Below are 27,230 nucleotides of genomic sequence, written 5' to 3' on the forward strand. Positions count from 1 at the left end.
ATTTGAGTTTGCAGAAATTAATTTAAGTTTGCAAAAATTATTTGAGATTGTAAAAAATTATTTGAGTTTGTAAAAAAATATTTGAGTTTGTAAAAAATTTTGCAAAAATTATTTTAAGGTTGCATGTCCCTGGAACATGTTGTCCCTCATGGTACACCGTAAAAATCCTTGCTCATTACAAAAAACGACTGGACAAGTAGATTATCATCATCAATACGTTCCATCTGGAAGGAGACGAAAATGTTGGATTTATTTACCATTTTTAGTAAGGGTGGGATTGTACTGTGGTACTTCCAGGGGACATGTCAGACATTTGGACCTCCTGTTAATGCCCTGATCAAGAGTGTAATTCTTCAGGTAAGTGTATAGCCGAGAAATAGAGGAATAAATCGGCAAGTAGAGAATACGTGTTACGATGGTAGACGAATTCGGAAGCCGTGCGTTATCTTTACATTGATCGATCCTGACTTTTAGACCACCCGCGCTATATCATGATATAGGGCTCAAATATTACTATTTCATCAAGGTTTAATATTCTAACAAGCTTAAACTAAAAGTTTCATCTAAGGATTCAAACTTTAAACTATTACGCAAAAATATCCAACAAGCTAAAAACGATTTTTACCCGTTTTTTAACAAACTAAAAAAAAAAAGAACCAATTTTTGAAAAGAAGCTTAAAACATCCATTTTTTCATCGTAAAAATCATCTAAAAATCTTTAAAAATACAGTGACCTACCTAATATTACTAATCTATGTTTCCGATGATATCCAAGAAGCTAAAATATTGTGAAAGAGGGCAGGGCTTTGAGTAATGAGGAAATTACGGGTAAAATACATCAATGTTTTTCCAAGAAATTTGCCATCTTGAATAAATGCAGAATTGCGTCACGCAGTAAAACGATGTCAAACGCGCTTGAAAATGCATGATACGCTAGCGTAAATTACCGTCAAAACGAGCGTACATCAAGCGCTTGTGCTACGCAAAAACTTCGGAGCTGGCATCACCGGTTTTGTTACCAGCTCTTTTACGTCAAAAATAGCTATAAAAACATGAATTTTGGAACAAAATAAAGCTTGTTCGATGGAATAAAAGGTATGTTTGCACAGTTGAAAACATGTAACCTTGTGCGAAAGTTTAATATGATAAATTTGCAATTTGTACCTTATAGGCTTAGCTCAGGTGTCTAAAAGTCAAGGGCTTTAATTTGATTCAGTTTGATGGCAAATTTGAATTCACCTTTCATACCGTACCTACATCAAGCATGTCAAGGTTAAACATGTTTAAATTAAACTATACAAATTACAAACGTACCTTTTATTTTGTTGAACAAGCTTTATTTTATTGAAAAGATTCATCAGGAATACAGTTATCAGATTACAAAATTTTCATAGTAGAAATTCCAATAGAAAAACTCACTTTTTTTCCATACAGTTTCGGCAATCCTATCTGTTGCCTTTCTCAATGGTATATGCCATTTGATCCCTTGTTGGATGGTATGGCGTCATCAGAAGATGATGGCGCCCTCAGGATCAATTGGTCATAGACGCCACGTGACTCAGCCTAATGAACAGCGACGAGGGGCCTTCCAACTGAGTCACGTCTATGACCAATTGATCCTGAGGGCGCCATCATCTTCTGATGACGCCATACCATCCAACAAGGGATCAAATGGCATACCATTGAGAAAGGCAACAGATAGGATTGCCGAAACTGTATGGAAAAAAAGTGAGTTTTTCTATTGGAATTTCTACTATGAAAATTTTGTAAGCTTTATTTTGTTCCAAAATTCATGTTTTTATCGCAGTTTTTGGCGTAAAAGAGCTGAATGCAAAACCGGTGATGCAAACAAAACTTTCGCGTAGCACGAGCGCTTGAATTGATGTACGCTCGTTTTGACGATGATTTACCCTCGCGTATCAAGCATTTTCAAGCGCGTTTGACAGGTTTTTACTGCTTGATGCAATTCTGCATTTATTCAAGATGGCGAATTTCTCGTAAAACGTGATGTATTTTTCTTTAAAGAATTCCCTCATTTCACAAATTCTTTCCACTCATCTGATGCTGCTTTTACGAAGGTATGTTTCTTGCTTTTCCGATAATTTTTAAATTGTGTTTTGAGACAAAAACTTTCTAGCAGAATGGCAGTTTTCATTTGTTTTCAAAAAGTTGTTTTGACCTTGTGTTATACCCCATAATTTCCCTCATTTATCGAAGCCCTGCCCTCCTTCTAATACATCATACATGTACCTTGACATCAAAGTGTTTGACAAAGTTCTGTTTAACCTTGATGCAAAAGTAGGCTAAACCTTGATGCAATTGCAAAAGTAATAATTTAGTCCCTATATAGCGAGGGTGGTCTAAAGGAAAATATCGCCAATACTATAATATTTTGCAGTACCGGTACCGTACTAACCTTTGATGAGAGTATATTATAAGCGTATGTACATCAACTCGCTGTGCGTATTTACTGTGTTGAAACGCACACTTGACTTGCCCAGTCAGTGTCTCTCTGAGACTCTTGATTGATTTGATTGGCTGCTGAGGCTAGACGTTCGTTTTTTCGTATCTATGTGCTTGTTGAAAAGGTACATGTATATTCTGTACTTGAGCTTTCTAAATCCATTCAAAACTATTGTGCCCAATTTTATAAAAGTGACCAAAATAAAACTATTATAAAACTATCAACATAGATCGTGTTGCAGATCATTATGGATTCTTTGATATTAGTGAAAGTTTTTATGAAAATTCGTACCGGTATGGTATCGGTACTTGAAAAATGGCTTTTTTGGGACAATCTTAAAATTTGCGGTTGGATCTTTAATGCGCGATTATACCCAAAATGTGCAAATTTCGGCGCTTTTTGCGCATCATACATTTTCCCTAAGTCCTTAGCTATAAATAAAAATTATGCCCTGCCGACGACTTTGTGCACATTCCAGACTTAATTACTGTAACCTGGTACGTTAGTAGTGTGAACGCTGAATGGTATGGTATGCTCAATATACCCAACTTATTCTGAAAGTCATTTTGTATCTTCTTTTGACAGGAACGTGGTGGGAGCAACAGCTTCACTCATGGGGCACTCACTCTCAAGTACAAGCTAGACAATGAGTTTGAATTGGTCTTTGTTGTAAGTATTTTATCTGATACATTTTCATACATCAGTAAATGGGTCACATAGGGACCGTTTAAGATTTATGCCAGGGCCTTGGGTGGAGTGGGAGTTTTTTTTGGTGGGGGGTCTGAATTTTTTAACTTGAACCATGAGAGGGAATTTTATTAAGTCATAAATATAATGGGAAACAAGGGTGAATCTGAAAATTCTGAACAGGGAGGAACATGAAATTCAATATATATTGAACGGTCCCTGGAAACCACAAACTATGTTACTAACGCTTTGTAACTTTTGGCAACTTATAGGCGCTGTATAAATAGTTGTTGTTTAAACCTCTTGAATTATTCCAAAAAAGTGTCAAAAGGGTAAATTTAGCATTGATCAGTGATCACCTTTTTCATCACAGAATTCTTTTTTTGCAGTCTTGATTACAAGCCTTCAAGCGATTCTGATTCGCACACTGACGTGTCTCTAGGCGAATCTGCTCAGATATAGGTGTAAACTGCTGCAACAAAAAAATATTATGTGTTTTAGAAATTGTCTCTCTTTTAAATTTAACTTTTAAAAAGTTATGTATTCCCTGGACAGACCCCTCTAAATGTTCAATACCGCACACAAGCCCTGGCCACCTGTCCAAGACCAGATAGATTTTCAGGAAATGGATATGTTGCCGATTTACATCCCTGGTTGTAACTATTATCTGTGTGTTGACTTTGTATAATTTCAATTAGGTTGCTTATCAGAAGATACTCTCGCTGGCATACGTAGACAAATTTATTGACGATATCCACCAGGAGTTTCGAGACAAGTACAAGGATGATTTGAAGAACGGCAAGGTGTATGGCTCATTTGATTTTTCGGCCGAGTTTAATCGACTCTTGAGGTCGGCAGAGCAGGCCAGTAAGAAAGAGGCCAAAAAGGGGATTAAGGTAAGGCCAAAAAAATTGGTTGTATTGGCATTACTGGCTGACACAAAAGTAGGATAGGTATTAGGAAGGCAAGAATTTTTTACAAAAGCTGTAAATTGCTTTTCATAGATCTTGGCACTTTTTATATTAATTTTTTTTTCACAAAAAACCTAGGGTCATGCCTATTTTTGGAGTTGGTTGGGTGACGGCAATACAACGCGATATCTTAAAAAGACATTAATTTTGGTTTTGTTTTTGTAAGAAATTACTAAATAAAGTAGTCAATAGATGGAGAATTATGTTCTGCATATTTTGATGCATCATTTGACATGATGCGACTTTATTATAGCAATTTGAATTTTAAAAAAAGAGCATTTTAAAAGTGACCAAGGTTTACATCGACTTCTCTTGGACCACACTAATTATGAGCACAACGAGTGAGCGTTGATCTGTCACGCTGTAATGAGCCTGTTACAAAAGCTGAGTGGGAATGGTCCCTGAAGGAAGAAGTATCCCAAATGCATCCCTTTTGAAATCAAAATGCTCTCTTTTTACATTCAAGTTGATATAACTTGAGGGAATAAAGTCGCATCGTGCTGAATAAGGTGTCAAAATATGCAGAACAAAATTCTTCATCTATTGAATTTATTTGTTTTTGCTTTTAGTGTAAGGATACCTTATGTGAGCAGTATGTTGGCAAGAGGCGACAACAAGTCCCCATGTTGCTAACCTGAATCAGTCCAGGCCCCACGGTGGGGCATGGTGGCATATTCCCCCAGTCAGAACTCTTGCCCCCCAGTAAAATTCAAAATTGCAAAAATTTCCACTTTTTGCACCAATTTTGGGCAACATTTGTTGATTTTGCCCCCCAAAAAATTCACTTTGCCCCCCCACATGCCCCAAAAAAAGAATTCCTGGTGCCGCCACTGACCTTACATGTAACAGGGGTGTGAGAGTTCAGATTAAAATCTGAATTCAGATTTTTTTATCTCAATTTTTATCTCTTTTTCTGCTCTTCCTCTGTACAAAAGTATAGGAGCCTTCCAAATTTCAGACTTTTTCAGATTTTTTCAGATATTTTTATCTGTGGTCACTCACACCCCTGATGTAATAGAAAACAATTTCCCTGTTTCAAGAGACTTATTATCATAAATATCACTTTTGTCTCTGCAGATGAAAACTTTTGAAGAATCCCAGAAATCCAAGAAGACAGTGGAATCGATGATAAAGAAACCAAACAGTAAGGACGAGAAACCAGGCAAACCAGAAAAGAAACCCAAGAAACCAGGTGAGCTATGAGTCATTCTTAAACAGCTATAATAATCTTGTAAATCTGATTGGCTTATCATCGTGTCTGAGCCGGCTTATATCTCGCAATAGATAGGTGCGTACTTTGTGTAATGACTATACGCAAGAATACATGTGTATGCACTGCCGCAGCATGGCGCAGCACTGATCATGAGTGCCGGCGTGGTATTTTGCATACGGGATTGTGAATGAGGACTCGATGGGTTCACTAACTCCATACACGGGAGTGAACTTGATAAAAATGGTCACAAAAGGAGACATAAATTACATTTTTTTAAAGTTTAATCTGTTGAAGAATGACAATAAAAGTATTAATTTTAGACCCAGTCGTGTATCTATCGCCTGATAACATAGTACCTGTAGATACAGTTTCATGTGGGATAACTCGGCGTTCTGCCTCATGGTTCCGCTTAAAATAATGGTATCTACCATGTGTATCTATCGCCTGATAACATAGTACATGTAGATACAGTTTCATGTGGGATAACTCGGCGTTCTGCCTCATGGTTCCGCTTAAAATAATGGTATCTACCATGTTATATCAGGCGATAGATACACGGCTGCATGGGTCTCAAAGCAATACTTTTATTCTCTAATTTGAGTTGTAATTAACTTTATATGTGAAACGATCTGGTCATGGGGGCCAAAGGAGGCATTTTTGAAAATTGAGTTACTATAACTATTACCTTATACGAACATTAGGCTATCATATACTGAAAACACAAAAGGTCTACACTTGGTTCTAAAGAACTTTATGAAGTTTTGTGATGTCTATTTTCTTATGTATTTTATTGTTTTTTTACTCCATATTTTTTACTCCTTTATCTCAATTTTAAATTTGCCGCCTTTAGAAACACTAAAACACAGGTGGATCCCCAGCTGTGACACGCTCCACTCCCGCTTTAATTACTCACTAATTAATAGTTGAAGATTTTGGGGAAACACCCTGTGGCATCTCTTAACTATGCTGTATTCACACAACCTATCGCAGCCAACAAACCTTCCAAGTTTAAATAGTATGCAAGAGCTCATGAAAAAATATCAGATCAAATAATTTTCACAAATAAACATTTCAATTCAATTCAATTTTATTAAAAATACACAGCTGGGTCTAAAACATTTTGTTGCAAGTACCTTGTACTTAGAGTTCAATTAGGAATGCGCTACATCATGAAGTCCAAATAAGGACATTCTAAAAAATTAAGTTGACCTCCCCGACAAAATCTTTGAATGTACCTTTGATGCTAAAATGGCATATTCGTCTCCCTTTTTTGTAGCCGAACCAGTAGCAACCAATACCAGTTCACCAGCTTCTCCTAAACCCGTCACCAACGGCAACAGTGGTGGAGGTGGGGACGACGTTGTCCTGGATGAGGAGACCATCCTGAGAAATCGCCAGCGTCTTTTCAACAAGAACAAGCCCAAAGCGCCCAAGAAAGTGGAGAAACCTGCAACGTAAGTAACAGGCATGAGAATTTTCAGGTTTGTTTGTTTTTGTTACCAAAATGTACGCATTTTTATTTATTTTGGGGTGATTTTGCCAAATTTCACATGGTTTTTCAACCAGTTTCAGGTTTTTCCATGAAAGTTCATTCTCATGCGTGAAGTAATTGTTATTTGATTCTTCAATGGCCCATTCCAGTTGAAATCCATACACCCCTATGGAAGACATGACCTTAATCGTCCACACAGGAGGTAAACCCTGCATGTGAAATTCACACTCCCAGTGTGGAAGATTTAAAAGATCATGTCTTGTATAGGGGTGTATGGATTTCAACTGAATAACTCAATGCATAAATTCACTTCATTGGTAAATATTACGTGTAAAATGACCAATATGGAAGCCGTGCAGGGTGTTATCGACTGAAATAAAGGATTAAAACTGGCGTAGTATATACCGTAATTCAGTCTATTCAACACAAACTGTTGGGATCAACCTATGGTGCACATTTCATATTTCTGTTGGAATACACTGTTTATGTTAGAGATATTGTTATGATTACATTGAACAGAGTTGAGCATTTGGCCATGATCGTGGGTAACTATGTCCCATGTCCCTATGGACCTCTGTAAAGTAAAGTTGGTATTTTAGTGTTTAGGAGAAGAAAAATTGTACTCATCATACAGTGGATGGGTAAAAATGCTCTAGAATTTAGCTTTTTATGGTAAAAATGGTTTGAACGCAATTACCCATCCATATTTACCAAAACTAGTGTAGAATAAAGAGTCATTGGTATACCAAATGGCCGCCCATATTAGCATTACATCTCTGTATGGTCATTTGTTACAAGTACAAGATTACAACACTACTACTTGCTTACAATTCAGTACATGAATTCAAAACCCATGAGAAGTGATTTTGAGAAAAAAACACCTGTGTATCATTTTAATTCCTTCAGTTAGAGATTTACCTGGTCAATATGAAAAGTTTTACATGCAAATGAATGGGTTCAACTGTATTAGGTATGACGATTAGCATTTCAGGGGTTCATTTTAAGTGCTGGACTTGGGTGGTTTTTTGAATCATATACAAAGACAACAATGTTGGAATGAGATTACCACTAGTAAGATAATACAAAATAAAGCACACAGGCATGTATAATGTTGATAAGCATACTGCCATGTAATATAAACCACACACTTTCCTTGATTAAACCCATTTTTTTTTCCAAAAGTCACTCTCCAGCTATGAATGTGTTACAAGTGGACTTTTATACATACTGGATTTCAATCAATGTGTTACAAGACTCAAATCCTGGACTTGGGTGGTTCTTTCATACATGCTATTTTTCACATAATCTATAGACACAGAGGATGAATTTGAGTTGTTCTTTCATACATATGACATGCCTATGTATAGCAACAACTCAATTTGGCCAAAGTATGGACTTGGGTGGGTTTTGTATTCATATATTCAATTGATTATCTTGTTCAGAAAACCACCAAGGAAGAAAGGAAAAGAGTTGCGGCAGTGGGCCGATGGCGGATCACAGAAGGATATGGCCAGCTTGGATTTCAGCGGTGGTAAAGGACAAGAGAATGGTAACGGTGCTAATGGCAATGGAGTGGAGTTCCCTCTTAATGAAGAGGTATGCTATTAAATTATGCTATTCCAGTCAGGGTTGTTTGATTTAACCCTATTCTATTACCCCCTATGGCTTAATATGCATGTAAAAAAATTATTTACACAAATATGGTCTTATCTTTGGAATAGTTTTGATAATTTATCACTTCTCTATCAACAAAACACCTTTTTTCCTAATACAACTGCCATTAACACATCATAAAATGTTTAAAATGTTGGAAACCTGCATATTTTGACCATTTTTAGGCCAAATTTTGCCCTAAAAATAGCCCAAAAATGCCCATAAACTTTCTAAATATGGTCCAAAGTAACTCGGATTTCTTTTTATTATATGTAGAAACACGGCAGTGTATTTAAAACTGCATAAAAATGCCACATTGATGTACTCATACACTTCAAAATTGTAAATGAAAATAATTTTTTGATCAAATTTGGCTATGAGCTCATTAATTATTCATGAGCTAATTTGCATAATATTTACATAATTAAATATTAAACTTGTTTTTCTAAAAGCTTAAAAGTCCAAGCTTGCCAATGGTATGCCACTTATTGGTTTTTACCCAACCAATAACACTGCAACGCAGTAGTTAATATGATACCTCCACACCACTCAAATATACCACTTTTGTGGGGGTAATAGAATAGGGTTAAATCACATGATTTTTTTTCAAAAAAATCATTGATTTAAATCAACTTTTTTTATTTTTTACCATTTTGGATAAACTAAGTAAATCAAGTTTCATTTCTGATGCTTCTACAACTTTTGGATACAATTCAATACCTCTATGATGACATTTTATATATTGCTATAAATTCATCTTTAAGGTGCAGGATTCAACAGGTTTTTCCCATTTTTGCCAAAAACATGTTTTGAATTTTGCTCATATGTCTAGCATTCCACTGGTCGCTTTTGAATTCATCATGGGGTATAGTAGTTCTTGGAATTTAAAAAAAAATTAAAATCGATTTAAATAAAAAATATCCGATTTTTTTATTTTAAAAAAAAATCATCAACCCTGATTGAAATCCTTATACTCCCTATGGAAGACATGAACTTAATCTTCCACACAGGGAGTATGAATTTCAAATGGTGTTACCAGAAAGAGGGACTCCTGTTGAAATCTACGCCACCCTGTGTGGGAGATTAAGGTCATGTCTTCCATAAGTGTATGATTGTCAACTGGAATATCCCATTTTGATGTTCATACCGCCGGCATAAGACAAAACATGATGTTTTCAGAAAATTGCACTTGAATTTTCTAACATTTTGGTTATTCCTTCATGTAATTTTACACGAAATTAGGGTTAGGGTTAGAGTTAGGGTTAGTTTAGGGTTAGGGTTAGGATTAGGGTTAGGATTAGGGTTATGATTATGATTAGGCTTAGGGTTAGGATTAGGGTTAGAGTTAGGATTAGATTACACGAAATAATTACATGAAGGATCGACCAACATTTTGGAAATAAAAGGTTCCTGCCAAAATTTGGTGTTGGATATTTATTTACCCAAAAGCATATAGTTTATTGATTATTTTATTTATTTCAAGCCTAATTTGTGGCATGCTCTAATTACTGGTAATTAGCCTTGTTATCCTCATTTTAATATTGAACTTTCAATGATTTCAAAGCCCATTTAGTCCCACAGTCAAATTCCATGAAATCAGGGATTTTTTTTATAGGCATGTCATCACTACAAGCATGCAACTCAAAAACATGTCCGCAAAAGTGAATATTTTTGCATGTGTACATTTTGTGGTTTGACTTGTTTTCAAATTTCATCGTTGGGCAGGAAAAACCTGCTATGTGTTTGTGGCCCCTGAACATGTTTAAAACAAAACTGCCAACCAGGTACATAGGAGATTTTGCTTTAAGCATGTTCAGGGGCCAATGACACATGAGGTTTTTCCTGCCCAACAACGATTTGGAACTTTTAGTTATCTTACATAGGTCTATACATAAAAAGAACATTTGTGTGTTTTTATATTTGCGGTAGCTGCATTGAATACAAAAAGTGCAAAAATGAATGAACCTTTAACATTCTGCGTGTTTACACTGAGCACTCTGTATTTTTACCCGGTATTACCTGATAACCCACAATCCGATTCAGGCAACAACCAGCACGTTTCTACTGATGCTTAAAATAAGGGTTGTGGTGTGTACCGGAAGTACTGAAAATATTTTCTTGACCCCAAGCTGCTTTTACAGTCACGATGTGATACATAAAATGTACATAAAAGAAGTTCAACACCCAGCAACCGTTAACCGTTGTGTTTCCACTGGCAGAAATACCGGGTGTCACACCACATCGTCTACCTCATGAGGTGGATCACGGTTGCCGGGTGTCCACACCGCATCACTCTGAACCGATCTGTTTCCACTGAGCACATTAACCGGTAACACTCTAAACTAAACCACATTACCCGCCAACCGTTCCCCAGTAGAAACACGCAGAATATGTGCCGATTACAAGCAAGCAGGCACTAAAAGAAGCAAAGTTTGCCTGGCATACTAGTCTAATCTCTTGCACAGAATTACTGATATCATTAATTTTCCTTTTCTCTCTGTGGTTGCCGTATAGCGTGACTGGGTAGGCACAATGAAAGGGGAACTGCAGAACATAGAAGAGGAGTCCAGTGAGGAAGATATACCAGATGAAGAAGAAGAGGAGGAGGAGGAGGAGAAAATCACCAAGAATAAGTAAGTCTACCTCTTGAACTAGTGTTAATGATGTCATTAATCGATGAGGAAAAGTAGGGGTCCCAAGATGGATCCTTGAGGGACCTCACAAGTGCTGGATAAAGAACGGGAAATCGCCAAGAATAAGTAAGTCTACCTCTTGAACTAGTGTTAATGATGTCATTAATCGATGAGGAAAAGTAGGGGTCCCAAGATGGATCCTTGAGGGACCTCACAAGTACTGGATAAAGAAAAGGAAATCGCCAAGAATAAGTAAGCCTACCTCTTGAACTACAGTGAATTGAAGGCTAAATAAATAGCACACACATTTGAACTTGATGAGCCCCAGTGGGGTGTAGAAATCGGGATTAGGTCATCAAGGTCAACGATTTGGATAGGTGGGTAGGTTGTTTCATTTTCATAAAATGCAGCTAAATACACTGCCAATTGTTTTGCGTCCATGTAAATGTTGTGGAATTGGTCTATCTGTTTTAGCGGGTTCGCCGTTGGACAAGTTTAGAACTGTCTCTTTAAAAAAAACCGCTTTCAACAGGTAGCTCTGACTTCTTCAGGACAAAGTACCTAAGAATGAGACATGTAGGTCGCACTTTGCCTACTGATGGCTCTGGAAAGAGCCGTTCACTGGACTGCCCCTTGTCAACAGAGAACACTGAAGCAGATCTCACCTATCTGCTAATTTTAAAGGTAGACAGTTCTAAACTTGTCCGACAGCGAACCCTCTGAAACCCCACTAATTGTTATGAATTCCCGTCGTAAAAGCCTATCCCACAATTTGTTAATAATTCAATTTGATTTGATTTTAGGGTGATTGGGGTGTTTAGGTATTTTGCACTTTTCATTTTTTGGCCATTGTTGATGTAAAGACGAGTAAGAGCCTTCAGGCCATATTTTGGTAATTTTGCTCTTACAGTTTATGATCTTATTGGAAATGAGTCAAGGAAGCCACTGGTCACATTTATATTTCCATTATGTATTGTGGTTATGGAGTTACATTTACGACAAATAATAGGCCAAAACGAAAGTCTTTACCATTTCCCCCCTCCCAGGAAATATCATGTACATTGGGGAAAAATAAAACCCATTACAATAAAACTTGAGATCTCACATATTGTACCCATTCCTTTCCCTGATGTGAGTGTGGGCTTTATTTTTCTCAGCATTTGAGTACAAATATTGCTAGCTCAGGTAGCACTCCAACTCTTTTTTTTTTTTTATGACAACTCCATTTTGAATGTTCTTTTTCTATTTTATGTAGGCAAGCTAAGTCTGGTGGCGGATTTGAGTCAAATTTTTGGAAGGTCATTTTGGGGTCATCCAAGGTCACCCACTCCAACTCCCTGTTATATGACAACTCCATTTTGAATGCTCTTTTTCTATTTTATGTAGGCAAGCTAAATCTGGTGGCAGATTTGAATCAAATTTTTGGAAGGTCATTTCGGGGTCATCCAAGGTCACCCACTCCAACTCCCTGTTATATGACAACTCCATTTTGAATGCTCTTTTTTTATTTCATCTAGGCAAGCAAAGTCTGGTGGCGGATTTGGCATGTTTAACATGTTCCGTGGTCTTGTTGGCTCCAAGACACTCAGTCGTGAAGACATGGCTATGGTGCTGGACAAAATGAGAGACCATCTGATTGGTAGGTGTTATGAGTTGTGTTCCGCGTAAAGTTTCGGAGACGTAAAGTAAGAATAATGACTATTTTTAAAATTTGGGCCTTTTTGGACTGAGGGCGGATTTGGACATTTTTGGACCAAATTGGCATAAAACCTCTATTTTATCACTCGCTGCGCTCGTAAATGGGACTTTTTGGGTCAAAAAGGCATTAAAAACCTCTTTGGCATTTTTTTTGGGGGGGGGGGGTGCGTCGCACCCCTCTGGCTACGGACCTGCTCATAACAGATAATTCTCTTCTGCTGTATGCATAGAATGAATGTATATGGTATTATGTTTATTTTGATCGAGAATATGTGATGAGTCACAACAAAAGGTACTTCTTGTCGGTTGCTACATGCATCTCTTTTTCCCACAAGGGAAAAAAATCAAAAAATACCAGACCATCATAATTGGTGGTCAGTTCAAATCATCCCCAAGTCAACAAGGGTTCAGGAATGTCTTCTCATTGTTAATTTATTTATTTCAACTTTCTTTATACAGGGTAGCTTCTTCAGTGTAAGAGCACTGTTATTCTTGGAGGCCCTGTGACATACAGAGTGTAATTTAATTAAATATTACACAATATTACAAGAAAACATACAAAACCATTATAAAGAAATTACAAGAATCATGAAAAATTATATAAAAGTGAAAATCAATGAACAGTGGGGTTTGTGAGAGCTCTTGATTTAAATTCACTTAGGCTCAAGGAAATATAATTATTGCGTAGTGTCAACATCAACAGAACTATTCCACAAATTTGCTGCTCTCACCTGAAACAATCTCTTACCAGAGTTATTGTTAAATTGAGGAACAACAAGTGAATTGGAGGAAGTACCTCTTGTGTTATGATCATGAGTGAATTTGGTAAATGAAAATTTGGAACAAAGATAATCAGTAAGGCACTTATAAACACCTCAAAAGAAATAAGTCCCCCTCTGAACATGTCGTCATAACATCGTAAGGTTTTATTTTGTACCAACAAAACTAACTTTGAAATAATTCTATGACTGTTTACTAAGTGCTGTGTGAAATGAGAGATTTCCATGACTTCAGGGCTGAATGAGCCTAAATTGAAGGCAAAAACTGCCCTTTTCAAAAGTCACAAAGTAGGCCTATGCTTGTCACAAAAGTTGATTCATGGCTAATGATGGCTTGTTACTAATGGAAAACCCCATGTGTTTGAGTGCAGTTTAAAATCCTCACCAAGTGAACATTTACTGTAATGTGTATCGATTCTTGATCATTCAGCCATGCAAATCCCCTTGGTGCAGAGTTCAGCACAGTGAGTTGTAAGATGGTCAGTTCCATTCCTTGTCCCAATACGCCTTGCGGTTAACAAGCATAGGCTTACTTTGTGACTTTTGGAAAGGGCACTTTTTGTCTTCAATTTAGGCTCATTCAGCCCTGAAGTCATGGAAATCTCTCATTTTCACACAGCACTTAGTAAACAGTCATAGAATTATTTCAAAGTTAGTTTTGTTGGTACAAAACGAAACCTTACGATGGTATGACGACATGTTCAGAGGGGGACTTATTTCTTTTGAGGTGTTTATAACATAGTAAGAATATGATTATAATGGTTGCCTAATATGTGTACCTATACAAATTGAAATCCTTTGTTGTCCGCCACTTGAGCAGGGTTATCCATAGCAAAGATTAGAGCTATATAAGAATCCTATAGACATCCTATCCAACAATAGGATTATAGAAAGGTAAAATTTTTAAAAAAGGTGTTTGACTGGAACTACCAAAATGAGATATTTTTAGGAGCTGACAAGAGGTACCTTTCGTTGTGACTTGTCACATGTATTTGCATACAAATAAACAAGATAAACTTACATAGTTGAAATGTTATATAATATTTTGTCTTTTTTTCCAAATATTTTCAGCTAAGAATGTTGCCTCTGATATTGCTGAGAAGCTCTGTGAATCCGTTGCTACTAAGCTGGAGGGCAAAGTCCTGGGCACATTTGACCGTAAGTATTGAAATTGGCATCTGGGCGAGGGTGAAACTTAACAGGTGAAGGGCCTCGTTCCACGCCCCTTGTTCCATTCTCATCGTTTCACGGCTGTGACTCGTTTATTGTTTCTCATGAGCGGTTAAAAAAACCCTGACCAGGCAGTACTTTTATCCCAAAGCAGCGCCCGTCATGCTGTATGAAAGATACATAGAAAATACTAAATGGAACTGTGAAAGATCATTTTCACTCAAATTATTGGTCATTTCAAATGTCCTTTCAACAAAATGCAGAGAACAAACTCTCATATTTTGCCAGTTTTGTTGTTGTTGTAAAATAATTTTCTTTTGCACAAAACCAAAATATTTTACTCACTTGACGGTTTCGCCCATCATGGTCGATAGGCATCATCAGAATGATGTTGGATGATCCTTACTTCCGGTAGGGCGTATCCCGTCTGTAGAGGGTGTATTTACAGCCAGGAGAGGATCATACACGTGACTAAGGTAGTGGGCCCTGTCTCTGTTCATGACATTGGGTCCTCGTCTCCTGATCCATATTGATTCTTTGACATATCTGGCATTTGCATCACACTCCTTGCTAAGAATTTTGGCATTGTCCCAATTGATGATATGATTGTGTTGCACTGCGTGGTCTGTTATAGCTGACTTGGATTGTTCACTCGCTGATTGTTTTCGGGTTTGCCGTGTGTAATTTATAAACAGCGGTTCGGCGTTGCCATGGGTAGCCCGGTTTCCCCGGTGGCTAATTTATATTTAGAGTTCTTAGAGCCACAGCTCCGCTAGATTGTAGACCTAGACTCTGGAAAAGATACGTCGACGACATATTGGAAATTGTTAAGGAAGACCAGGTCGATAACCTTACCAGTCACCTAAACCAGAGTGATCCAACAAGTAGCATAAAATTCATGTATGAAAAAGAGCAAGAGGGCACCATTCCATTTTTGGACACTCTAATAGTCAAATAGCAGATGGCTCGGTCAAGCTGTTAGTCTATAGAAAGGTCACCCACACTGACCAATACCTAAATTTTGACTCGCACCATCCCATACACCACAAACTAGGTGTAATTCGCACTCTGTTAGCAGGCCTTATATTAAGTATGCCTGGACCAGGAGCTAAAATGAACAGTGTTGTAACGGAAGACGAGGACAGAAAACAAGAAGAAGAGAAGATCAAGCAGGCGCTCGGGCGTTGTGGCTATCCTAATTGGTCCTTTAAGAAAGTGAAAGAAAAATGGTTAACAAACAGAGCAAGCCCAACACCAAGAAAGACAGTAGCGATCGGACCAAGGGATTTGTCGTGATCCCGTACGTAGAAGGACTCGCAGACAAAGCCAATAGGATCTTCCGAAAACACGGAATTGCCACTGCTATGAAACCTAACACCACGCTCCGAAAAATGCTGGTTCATCCCAAAGACAAAATAGACCCACTTAGCACAACTGACTGTCATTTATGAAATACCATGCGCAAGTTGTAATCACTCATATGTTGGTGAAACGGGAAGAAAATTTGAGACTCGTCTAAAAGAACACCAGAAAGAGACAAGACAGGATGTCAAAACCAAATCAAATTACACCCGCAAACCCGAAAACAATCAGCGAGTGAACAATCCAAGTCAGCTATAACAGACCACGAAAAGTGCAACAAAATCATATCATCAATTGGGACAATGCCAAAATTCTTAGCAAGGAGTGTGATGCAAATGCCAGATATGTCAAAGAATCAATATGGATCAGGAGACGAGGACCCAATGTCATGAACAGAGACGAGGGGGCCCACTACCTTAGTCACGTGTATGATACTCTCTTGGCTGTAAATACACCCTCTACAGTCGGGATACGCCCTACCGGAAGTAAGGATCATCCAACATCATTCTGATGATGCCTATCGACCATGATGGACGAAACCGTCAAGTGAGTAAAAAATATTTTGGTTTTGTGCAAAAGAAAATTATTTTACTGTATATCTACAAACCTGATGAATCTATTTAGTGATTTGTTGTTGTTGTTGTTGTTTTTTTGGTTTTTTTTGTTATTTGCCTTCAGGGTTCATAATATGGCAGTATTTTACCTTGTTTAAGCTTGTTTACTGGTGTAAATTTTTCGATTTGCAGCATGACCTCCATCTCAAATTTCACTTTATTTCAGCGATGCTGGTGATGGTGTTTCTAGATAGTATTTCTCACTATTTTAAAATTCCCTAAAAACATGAAAAAAGTGAGTCCTTGTAAGTTCTTGTTCTGGCTAAATATAACCAGGACTCACTTTTTCCAAAACTGACTCATGGTAGAAAAGCTATTAATTTTACCTTTGCATCTGGGTTTCTTCTAATAACACCTTCAACAACCCATCAGACCAGGGGTGCATTTCACTGACATTTATGACACGTCAGGTTGTATACGCCGTGCATTCTCTAAATTCAGTAAATTTCCATTGTCAACCGTGTAATTGAATGGGATTATTTTTAAATTTTTAAACGCTTGAAATATCACAAACAAATAGGCCTATGTTAATGTTAATAAATAATATAAATACATGCTAAAACCGTTGGGGTTCGATAATGAACCCCACAAAACTAACCGAGTATATGGAAAATGCCATACGGCCGGGGGGGTTTCATAAGTTGCCGGTTCTATCATGCCACTCGCCGCCTGTGACACGTTGTGAGTCCAAACCCAACGTAAGACAGTCTTCCATAGAATGCGTATGTTAGAGGTACGGTATGATAAGTTAGGACACATCACAAATGTTAGTGAAATTGACCACTGGTCCCAGTTCTGTAACATTTACGTTAGTGAAATCATCCCCTGGACCCTATAAGTTATGGCTTTTTGTCATGGGGCGGTAGAAAAGACAATCCATATTATCCCACCCCTAAAGTGAGCCTAGTTCATAACAGAGCAACTTGATGTTGTACTACAAGCCTACAAGGAACTCATCTACCATTTTTAGAACAACTGATTTGGTGTGTTGAAGGTATTATATGTGCAGAGATGCTACTTTTCAGGTTTTAGCCTGAATTCAGGTTTCTTGTGAGTCCAAATTCCGGCGTTTTTATTTATTTTCAGCCCGTTTGGGGGCTTTTGGGCCTGCATTCACATGCTTTTTCAGGTTTTTCTCACCAGTTTCAGGATTTTTGAGTGAAACTGAGTGACATCTCTGTATGTGAATAGACCAGAGTCAGCAATAATGAAATTGAGATATAGGCAAATGTATGGAGCAAAAAACATTAAGGAAATGGACATCTACTGTTGTCAGTACAGATCCAACATTACCTTTGTGTCTTTAACTCTGGTATGACTGTTTTCATTCTTGCAGGTGTGGCATCTGTGGTCCGTGAGGGCCTTCAAGAGTCCCTTGTTCAGATCCTGTCTCCTCGTCGACGCATTGACATCTTGCGCGACTGTATGGAATGCAAGACCCGCGGCCGACCTTACAGCATCACCTTCTGCGGAGTGAACGGAGTAGGGAAATCCACCAATCTTGCCAAAGTAAGTCGTACGGATAAGATGGGTATTATAGACATTGTTTTCACAGAAATTTATACAGTATGCACAATAAATTAGGTACCCGTTTTTGAACATGACCCACATCCAAAGTGAGGGTGAATTTCAGCAATCAAGGTACCTACAATGTGCACACGGATGTTCTCTTTAATTTGAGCTACCAGTAACATCAAATTACATGGAAATCTTCAAGTTGAGCAACAAAAACAGAAAGGGCAATTCACAAATTCTTCTTTAGTTTCCGTTATTGTTTAGCATAGCAGGCTCCATCGTCTGCACTCTCCATACATGCAGTTGATTGATTAAGGATATTATCAGAGGATGTATAATGGGGTTTCTGACCTTGGTATGTCTGGCTTTTGTACATATGTGGTGGCACAGTTGACCATACCTTGCATTGGGATTGTGTGCAAATATCTGGTGTTTTCATCCTTTGATTTAACATTCAAACCATTGAGACTTATGAATAAAATTAATGCAGTGGGACATTAAGAATGTTTTCTATAAGAAAATCCAATTTAATTTGATACGCCTCAACTATTAGCTCGTTGACTGCAATTTTAAAATTACCATTTAGTGTGTGCACTGAGGCCATTGCCTCAGTGCATTTTTTCAGGTTTTGCATTGTGCCCCAGATCTTTGTCAACTGATCAAGGCATTCTTCATCTCTTGTTGGCCTTGGTGCCCTTCTTTGTCTCTGCCCATTGCCCTTGAAAATGGGTGCCCCTAAAAAATTAACATTTGAGCGTATACACTCATGTACATGGCCGGTTTATTGGCAAGCTTATGGTGCAACTCACTAAAACCAGTGGTGTTGAAGCGAAATATACTGTATATCATTATCCAGTTTCTAGTGTCATGACAACTTCTTTCTTTTAACAGATCTGTTTCTGGCTGGTAGAGAACGGCTTCCGTGTCCTCATTGCTGCCTGTGATACCTTCCGTGCGGAGCCGTGGAGCAACTCCGCACCCATTGTCGCTCATCTCAACGCTCTCCACCCCCTGAGGAACATGGAGGGCGACACCAGTGCAATTATATGAGAAGGGCTATGGCAAAGATGCAGCTGGCATTGCTATGGAAGCTATCAAATATGGTAAGGGTGAACATATTCGTAAGGATAGGATAGTGTTGATAATTTGTTATAAGTGATCTTAATGAATTGTTACTGGTTGATCAATCAAGTGAAAAAAGTGTGCAAGACAAAGAAGTTATTTTAATAATGCAAAGAATTTTTTGTAATAACTACGCTGCAGTCACTGTTTGTTCTTAAGATTGACACCCTACTCAAAAACTTCCAGGTAAATTTGTGAAACTATGATCAAAAGTAGGACATCTTTCGTACTATTTTCTTTATATTTGAACTGATGAATTTAGTTGGAACTACAAAGCGTTCCTCAGTGGGGCTGTACATGAGAGGTTAGTGACTGCGTATCATTTGTTTTGAGGGTATTGTGAATTATTATTTATATCAGGCTTTTTATCGATACAATAAAACTGTATATTGTACAATATTTTTTAAATATTGTACGCGTATCGCGTACGCGTCGTGCGTTATCATGGTGTCAGCACAACGTGTCATGATGCAACAGCACAATACACTACAGACACCGTAACGGCTCACAGGAGATTTCGTAATGTAAACAAGTAAAATCACAAACTTAATTCGCGGCAATTCTGGATGATGATAACCTTAGGAAAAATAATCCACATCTACAAATACACCTTTATATAATTATTCCGAAATTGTCTTTTGAGAGTAAAGAGCAGAAAACAATACGGTCAAAAGGTAAGCTTACATTACGATAGGACTACACATTGGTTAACCCCCGTAGCTAGGTAAGCTTAAATTTTCATTTTACCGCATAGCAAAAGCCTGATATAAATAATAATAATAATATTGAATGGCTTATTTTCGTGTTTCGACTTCGTGCAATATTTTTCTATCTCGTGCAATATATTCTTGTATCACACTCAAAGCCATTCAATATTATATAAATATCTAAACATTGTGCTTTGGAACCAAGGAATATCCTGAGGTCCAAAGCACAATGTTTAGATATTTCACAATGCCCGAAAATATCTGATGCAAAGTCATTAACCTCATTCATAACCGTCACAACCGTAATCATAAAGATTTGAAAACAAAATACAATTTTAACTGTATCTTTTGTTTACCTTGTAAAAAATTGAATAGCCGAAATACAGGGAAATATAAATAGAGATACTGCCAGCAACCAATCACACTAGCACCCAATCACGCGGTGTCCAAATATTATGTGGTCATTGTAAAGTGTACTTTTAGCTACGTCATAAGACAAGGTCATTATACTTTTTCAATAACCTGCATTTGCATTCCCATATTTGAAGGTTATTATCTGTGATTGGATTAAACACATCATGTATATTCATGAGGTTATGAATTTCACATGGATCATCCCATTGTAATCACTTATCTCATGGTATTGTCTTTTCTCATTGTAGCCCGTGACACTCGATTTGATGTGGTACTGATTGACACAGCTGGTCGTATGCAAGACAACGAGCCTCTCATGAGAGCTCTTGCCAAGGTAATGGGAACACAGAGTTTGGCCGGGAACACAGAGTTTGGCCATGTGATATCAATTTGATCAGTCATAATCGGTGACTATTGCCCCATCGGATAGTCTATACTTCAGGTGGTGGTGACCACTTCATACCATGTTGTTCATACCATCCAAGCGAAACAATTTTGGGTTTTACATTTTATCAGGGACTGTCTTACTCTTTTATAATTTGCAGGAGAGTATTAAAAAGCTCTTCTGAAGCCTTCAAGGAGAGCTGTTTAGAGCATTTACAATAAAAAGGAGAGAATGGTCAACTAAGGAGAGCTAAAAATCACTCCTGTATCAGATTTATCAAGATTTACGGAGAGAAGTAGAGAGCGATTGCTCTCGCTCTCCTCAAAAGGCAGTCCCTGTTTTACCTGGGAAACAAGAAATACATGAGATTTCTTCTGATACCAAAATCTTATTTTTATGAGGAAAAATGGGAGGGATGAGGCTGTCATAACTTGACTAATTAATCTGATCATACTTCTTAACCCTAATACAGACCAATCCAACGGCATAATGAAATACATTTCGATTATCTGACTTGGCTCTTTTGAAGCAATAATTGTGGTGATATACATCTGCAGTTGCAGAAACGTCTGGTGGTGATTTCGTCTGCAATCACAGAGACGTCTGTGACTGGAATTTTAATCTCAGTTCTTTATTTTCTCTACAGCTGATCAAGCTGAATCAACCAGACCTGGTACTGTTTGTCGGAGAAGCGTTGGTCGGCAACGAGGCTGTGGACCAGTTGGTCAAGTTTAACCGTGCTTTGGCTGACCACTCTGACACGGAAAACCCCCGGTTGATCGATGGCATTGTGCTGACCAAGTTTGATACCATTGACGACAAGGTAGGTGATTGGAATATGGGCATTTTCTATGATTATATTAATCCTAACCCCACATGAGTGCTTTGGACAGGAGTGATATCTTGCTATTTTGTGACTTTGTGGTATGACCCGATTTTTTTGTGGTTCATAGACAGAATTTCGTAAAACCTTGGGCTCCTTTACCCATCACAAAGTGCATGTTAAAACATCAATATCGTGTTCAGCTTGTCAAAACACCCACAGATGACCGTGGAGAATTATGAAGACAAGTTTGAGAAAATGAGTTAATTGTAAATGCTCAAAATACACCTGATTTTAGATAAAAAAAGTATTTCAAATAAATAATTAAATGTTATTCAATCAAATAATCAACAGAAATTAATGTTCCAATTTTTCTCATCGTGAATTTTGTTTATTTCATCATTAATTAGGTTGGAGCAGCCATCTCCATGACGTATACCACCGGTCAGCCTATCGTGTTAAATCGGTACTGGCCAGACCTACCGGGATCTCCGCAACCTGAACGTCAAAGCTGTAGTCAATGCCCTTCTTAAAACTTAAGTGTGCAACTCGTAGAGTAGCTTTTTTCTTGTTAAGATTCAGCATCGGCTGCCATTATTTTCCCCAGCAAAGCATCCATACCATTCTTCTTGTGTGTCAGCTTTATTTGTTTTAAAATTTTGAGTGCAAAAACTCCCTGGGTCATGCTCTCCTCCAACCCACCTGAACTTGTTTCGATCTAGTTAAATAAAATTAGATATGATATCAGAAAATTGTCAAATATTCTGTAATTTTTTTAAAGGGATACATGAAGGGAAAACACTTGTTTGTGCAGCTGATGCTGAATCTTACAAAGAAATAAAAAAGTATGGCATTTTAAACAATTTTATTATTTATTGAAATGGATATAATAGGAAAATTAATATATGGGATAGGGGAAAGTAAATAAACTAGAGTGGAAATAGTAATAATATTTGCTTTTAAGATGTGACATGGTATTTTGTTTGGGCATTTTATTTTCAGTAATCGTTTTGTTCAAGTTGATGTTCAATTTGATGTGAAACACAGCTTTTTAGTGAAAACTGATAAACTTGTATTTACCCAGGAATAATGCTTAAAGTTTGGATTGGGAGTAAAAGTAAAGTCTTTAGGTCTATACTTCATGTAAGTCTACACACAATTAGCCTATTTCTATAGTCAAGACTTCAATGAGGGATTGGGCAATTATATTCTGTAAGCTGTATAATTCCTGACTTGATGCTAGGCTAACTCTGAGTAGACTTACATCAAGGTGATACCAAGCTTTCTGATTTTCTTTTGATCATGCTTTCTTTTTAAAGTAATAAGAAAAAACTTCTTAACACTACAATTATGTCACAATTAAGGGTCACATATAATGGGCTTTTCCAATTGAAATTCATATCCCCTATGGAAGACATGGCCTTAATCTCCCACACTGGGGGTTTAATTTCAAGTGGAGTCACCCATTCAGGTAACCCATTTGAAATTTCACACTTCCTGTGTGGGAGATTAAAGTCATGGCTTCAATAGGGGGTGTATGGATTTCAACTGGACTAACCCAATATCTGCTTATATAATTTGTAATTTCTTGTATCTAGTAGAGCAAGGGTGGCTAAGCGGCAGCCTGTGGTCCACATGCCCCCCCAATGATATCCAATGTGGCATGGGAGACTTTTTTACAAATAAAAAGAATTATCTGTATTAACAAAAGGTTAGTAATAATACTGTATGCTGCCCAACAAACTGTTTGAAATTTGCAATGTGAGCCTCGGGTCCAAAAAAAAAGGCCACAACTTAAATTTGGACGTTTCAAAATTAATTAAAGTAAGTGACACAAAAATGTATCTTGTAAAGTTTTGTGTTAAAGCTAAATTTGGACAATTGTTGAATGCAGCTGATGCTAATTAGACACAAATTTACAAAATTATTAACACTGATGAGTAGTTTCATGTAAAAGTTACATTCCATGTTGTCCTGTATTTTTTGAAAGTAAACTAATTAAGTAACCTAAAAAGCAAAATTCCTTTTGCAAAATTCATGTTCGATTCCAGTTGAAATCCATACATCTCTATGGTAGACACAGCCTTTATCAACCACACAGGGGGTGTATATTTTAAATGAAGCCACTCATTCAGGGAAATCCATTTGAAATTCACACTCCCTGTGAGGAAGTTTAAGGTCATGTCTTATATAGGTGTATGGATTTCAACTGGAATATTCCAATGAGCGTGCAGTGCGTAATGATGCAGTGCTAAGCATCCATTTGCTGATATGACCATAGCTTACCAAGCCCAGATACTGACTTATTTTGAAATAAGAAAAACAAAAGGTACATGGTAATTTGCCACCAGACTTTTGTTTTGAACAGTTATTGTTCAAATGTTATTTGCTGAGTTTGCCAGGGAAAGTTTGAATACAAATACTTGAAGAAACAGCACAAATTATGAACTTTCTAGGACCAAATGGTCAATATATAATGAAGTAAAAAGTGTATAAAACTAAAAGGCAATTGTAATATTTCGCTGACCCCAAAAAGCAAAAGTGGATGCAAATTTATGTAAAAAATATGATTCTTCTTTCATGTAAGCCTACACAAAATGAGCCTATTGTCAAGACATCATTGCGGGATTACAGCTTTATTCTGTAGGCTGTATTATTACTTTCTTGATATTTTAGGCTAAATCTGATTATTCTTACATAATGAAGATAATACACTGTACCCAAAAAAAAATATATATATATTTTATTTCCCAAAATATGAATTTACAGAAAAATGGGTAAAACGATAAATTATCCACCAAACACAAAGGATGTAAAACATTTTATTGCTTTAGGTCAAAATTTTTTTAATAACATTTAAATGTCAGGTTATATAATGCCATGAAAATGTTGTCAAAATGTTATATTGAAATGTTTTTGTTTTTTTTGCAAACATTTTGCAAACAGTATGTCACAATGTTTTCCAGTAGCTTTTAACACTGTTATTAAAATGTTTTACACCCTTTATAAATTTAATTTTCTGGAAATTTTTCTGACCTTTCACAAAAAAAAAAACACGTTTTTGTGTGCCGGGTACTGGGTACACAATTCTATCCTAGTAGCTAGATGACTACCGTATTTCGTCAAATAAACGCCCCCGGGGGCGTTACATTTTCCCAAGGGGGGGGGGGCATTTATTCAAGGTCAATTTTAGAACGATAAAAAACGCTAAAATGATGAAATATGAACTAGAAACACTGACTTCTGGCTCACTTCCGGTTTCCAATCCAGATTTTCGCCAGTTATTGACGCTATTATCGACCATGTGGGGAACTTGGTAAGCTTACTACACAAGATGGCATGGAAATATCAGCATTTTTGAAACATCTTGGTTGAAAAAAGTGGTGGGGGGGGCGTTTATTTGAGGGGGCGACTATTTGACGAAATACGGTATTTAATTTTTATTCTGTAATAATGAACTTGTGTTGGGAAAATTGAAGAGATTTTCTGTTGTTGTAATATAGCTCTTGAATCTCACTGAAATTCTATGTTGGTTTAGCTGGGGGAAGGGAGGTGTGTGGGAAGAATAGAGATGGGAGGGAGGGAAGATGTGTGGGAACGAAAACCGAAGTGATCTTGGTGATCTTTTCTCATGAAATATTTCATTATTTTTTATAAAAGAATGCATTATTTTGGGAGGATGTAAAGAATCATAGAAAGCAAGGGAAATATGAGAAATGTTATGATATAGATTGTGTTCTTTTTTTCAAGCTTTTGTGATAATAAATGTCAAGAAACATGCATTATTATCACTTTTCATGGTAATAACATAATCAATGTTTCATACTTGGACCTAAAAAAATAATTGTTTGATTGGCGTAACCCTAAAATTGCACCCAAAAAATTAAATAAATTTAAAAAAAAAGAAGACAAAAAGTTCCAAGGCCTTTATCAAACATAATTTACAGCTTCAAAAATCCCTGACCTACCTACCCTAATTTTTTAGTATTTAATTTTTTAATGTTACGCCAATCAAACAATTTTTTTAGGCCTTATTAAGTCCTTGAATTGGGGCCTTAGGACATGTGTATAAGTTGTACACTTCTTAATCAAATTATGATGTATATTATGTATATAAAAACACATAAAAGATATTCAGTATTTCTTTGTGAACAATGATGTATTATGTATTTCAATGTGGTCTTTTTGTGGATGGTTTTGTGTCATTTTTGGAAATATTTTTGAAATATAAAATGCTAGAGATATTCAAACACACTTTTTTTTTGTGTAGATTCTTGTATTTGATGAATGATAATGTTTGTGTTTACACATTTCTCCCATTGTTGGGAGAGGTGAATATTAAGTAAGTATGATTCTTGTGCTGATGACATTTAAATGATTGTGCCATATTATGGTATGCAAATTGTGGACTTGGGAAACATGATGATATATGGATAATAAATGCCTATGGAGGCATGATGCAAGAGTACACCTTTGTGTGTGTGTGTCTATAATAAATAATGTGTCCATAACAAATAATGACTGCTATCAGTTTTAAGATGTTTTTGTGAGATTTTGACATACAACCATGCTCCTGGACCAGTAAATCAACATCAACTAAGTTGTTTGGGTGTTTCTTCTTTTAAGTACATCCTTGGTATACACAAAATAGTTGCGTTTGAAGGCTAACCTCCTCCGTATGATGCCTAAAACGTAATCGTGAAATGCCTAAAAGTGAAAATTCATCCTTTTCTGATCAATTTTAAACCTATCTAGGCCCTATATAATAACCCATTTGTGTTTCGTTATAAAGCGTCATGGGATCTTATTGGCCCATAGGATATAGACAGTATTGATACAGCTCAACTTATCATACTTTTCCTACATTCGACCTTTAATGATTTTTGAGTTGACACAGTCATGAAAATACTTGACAAGACCATTAGTAGCCCAGTTCTGAACCTTTTCATTGATCATTCATAACAATAGGTATATGATGGATCAGTGAAGATAAGAAGGGATTGTAATATCCGTAACCTTGATATTATAGTACATCTCGAGGAAAAAGTGCAATGGACATGTTTTCATTTTATGTTTCAAATATCCCACGCATGAAAATTGAGTATTTAACCCAAAATGGAAAATGGAACAATTTATTGGAAATCTGCTTTAACAGATTTTTCATCTTTTTCTGCACTGTATTATACCTAAATTAAGAAATTTGATAAATATTCAAAGAAAATATAGGTCATCCAAAAATTGTGATTTTTACACATTTTGGGGCAAAAAAGGAAAAATAAGGAAAAATATCAAAATCTGTCTAACAGTTTCATTCATCAAGTCATAACAAATGGCCTACATGCTTAATTTCTAATAAAATATTGAAATTGTGAAAAATATAGGTATTTATTGATTTTCATGTTTTTTCTTGCAAATATGCTAATAATATGCAAATTATGAAATTGCAAAATAAAGTTTCTACATAGCATACATCTTTCAAGTATGATGTTCAAAATGACAGACATCAAAAAGAGATTCGATGAAATGTA

The 27,230-nt window shown here is 36.7% G+C and overlaps 1 protein-coding gene across 1 annotated transcript; it reads left to right on the plus strand.

Moving 5' to 3' along the window:
• The first annotated feature begins 202 nt into the window (after nt 1–202).
• On the plus strand, nt 203–26,170 carry LOC140169725 (signal recognition particle receptor subunit alpha-like). Its single transcript, XM_072193020.1, is given in 17 exon segments — nt 203–357; nt 3,050–3,133; nt 3,850–4,047; nt 5,200–5,314; nt 6,612–6,789; nt 8,270–8,423; nt 10,995–11,113; nt 12,631–12,752; nt 14,662–14,748; nt 18,073–18,245; nt 19,143–19,203; nt 19,206–19,277; nt 19,280–19,354; nt 20,743–20,828; nt 21,526–21,702; nt 22,113–22,163; nt 22,165–26,170. Coding segments are annotated over 17 exon segments (1,947 nt in total). The 5' UTR covers nt 203–240; the 3' UTR covers nt 22,243–26,170.
• Nucleotides 26,171–27,230: the final 1,060 nt, after the last annotated feature.

Source organism: Amphiura filiformis, chromosome 14 (assembly GCF_039555335.1).
Source record: "Amphiura filiformis chromosome 14, Afil_fr2py, whole genome shotgun sequence".
Classification (NCBI taxonomy): Eukaryota; Metazoa; Echinodermata; class Ophiuroidea; order Amphilepidida; family Amphiuridae; genus Amphiura; species Amphiura filiformis.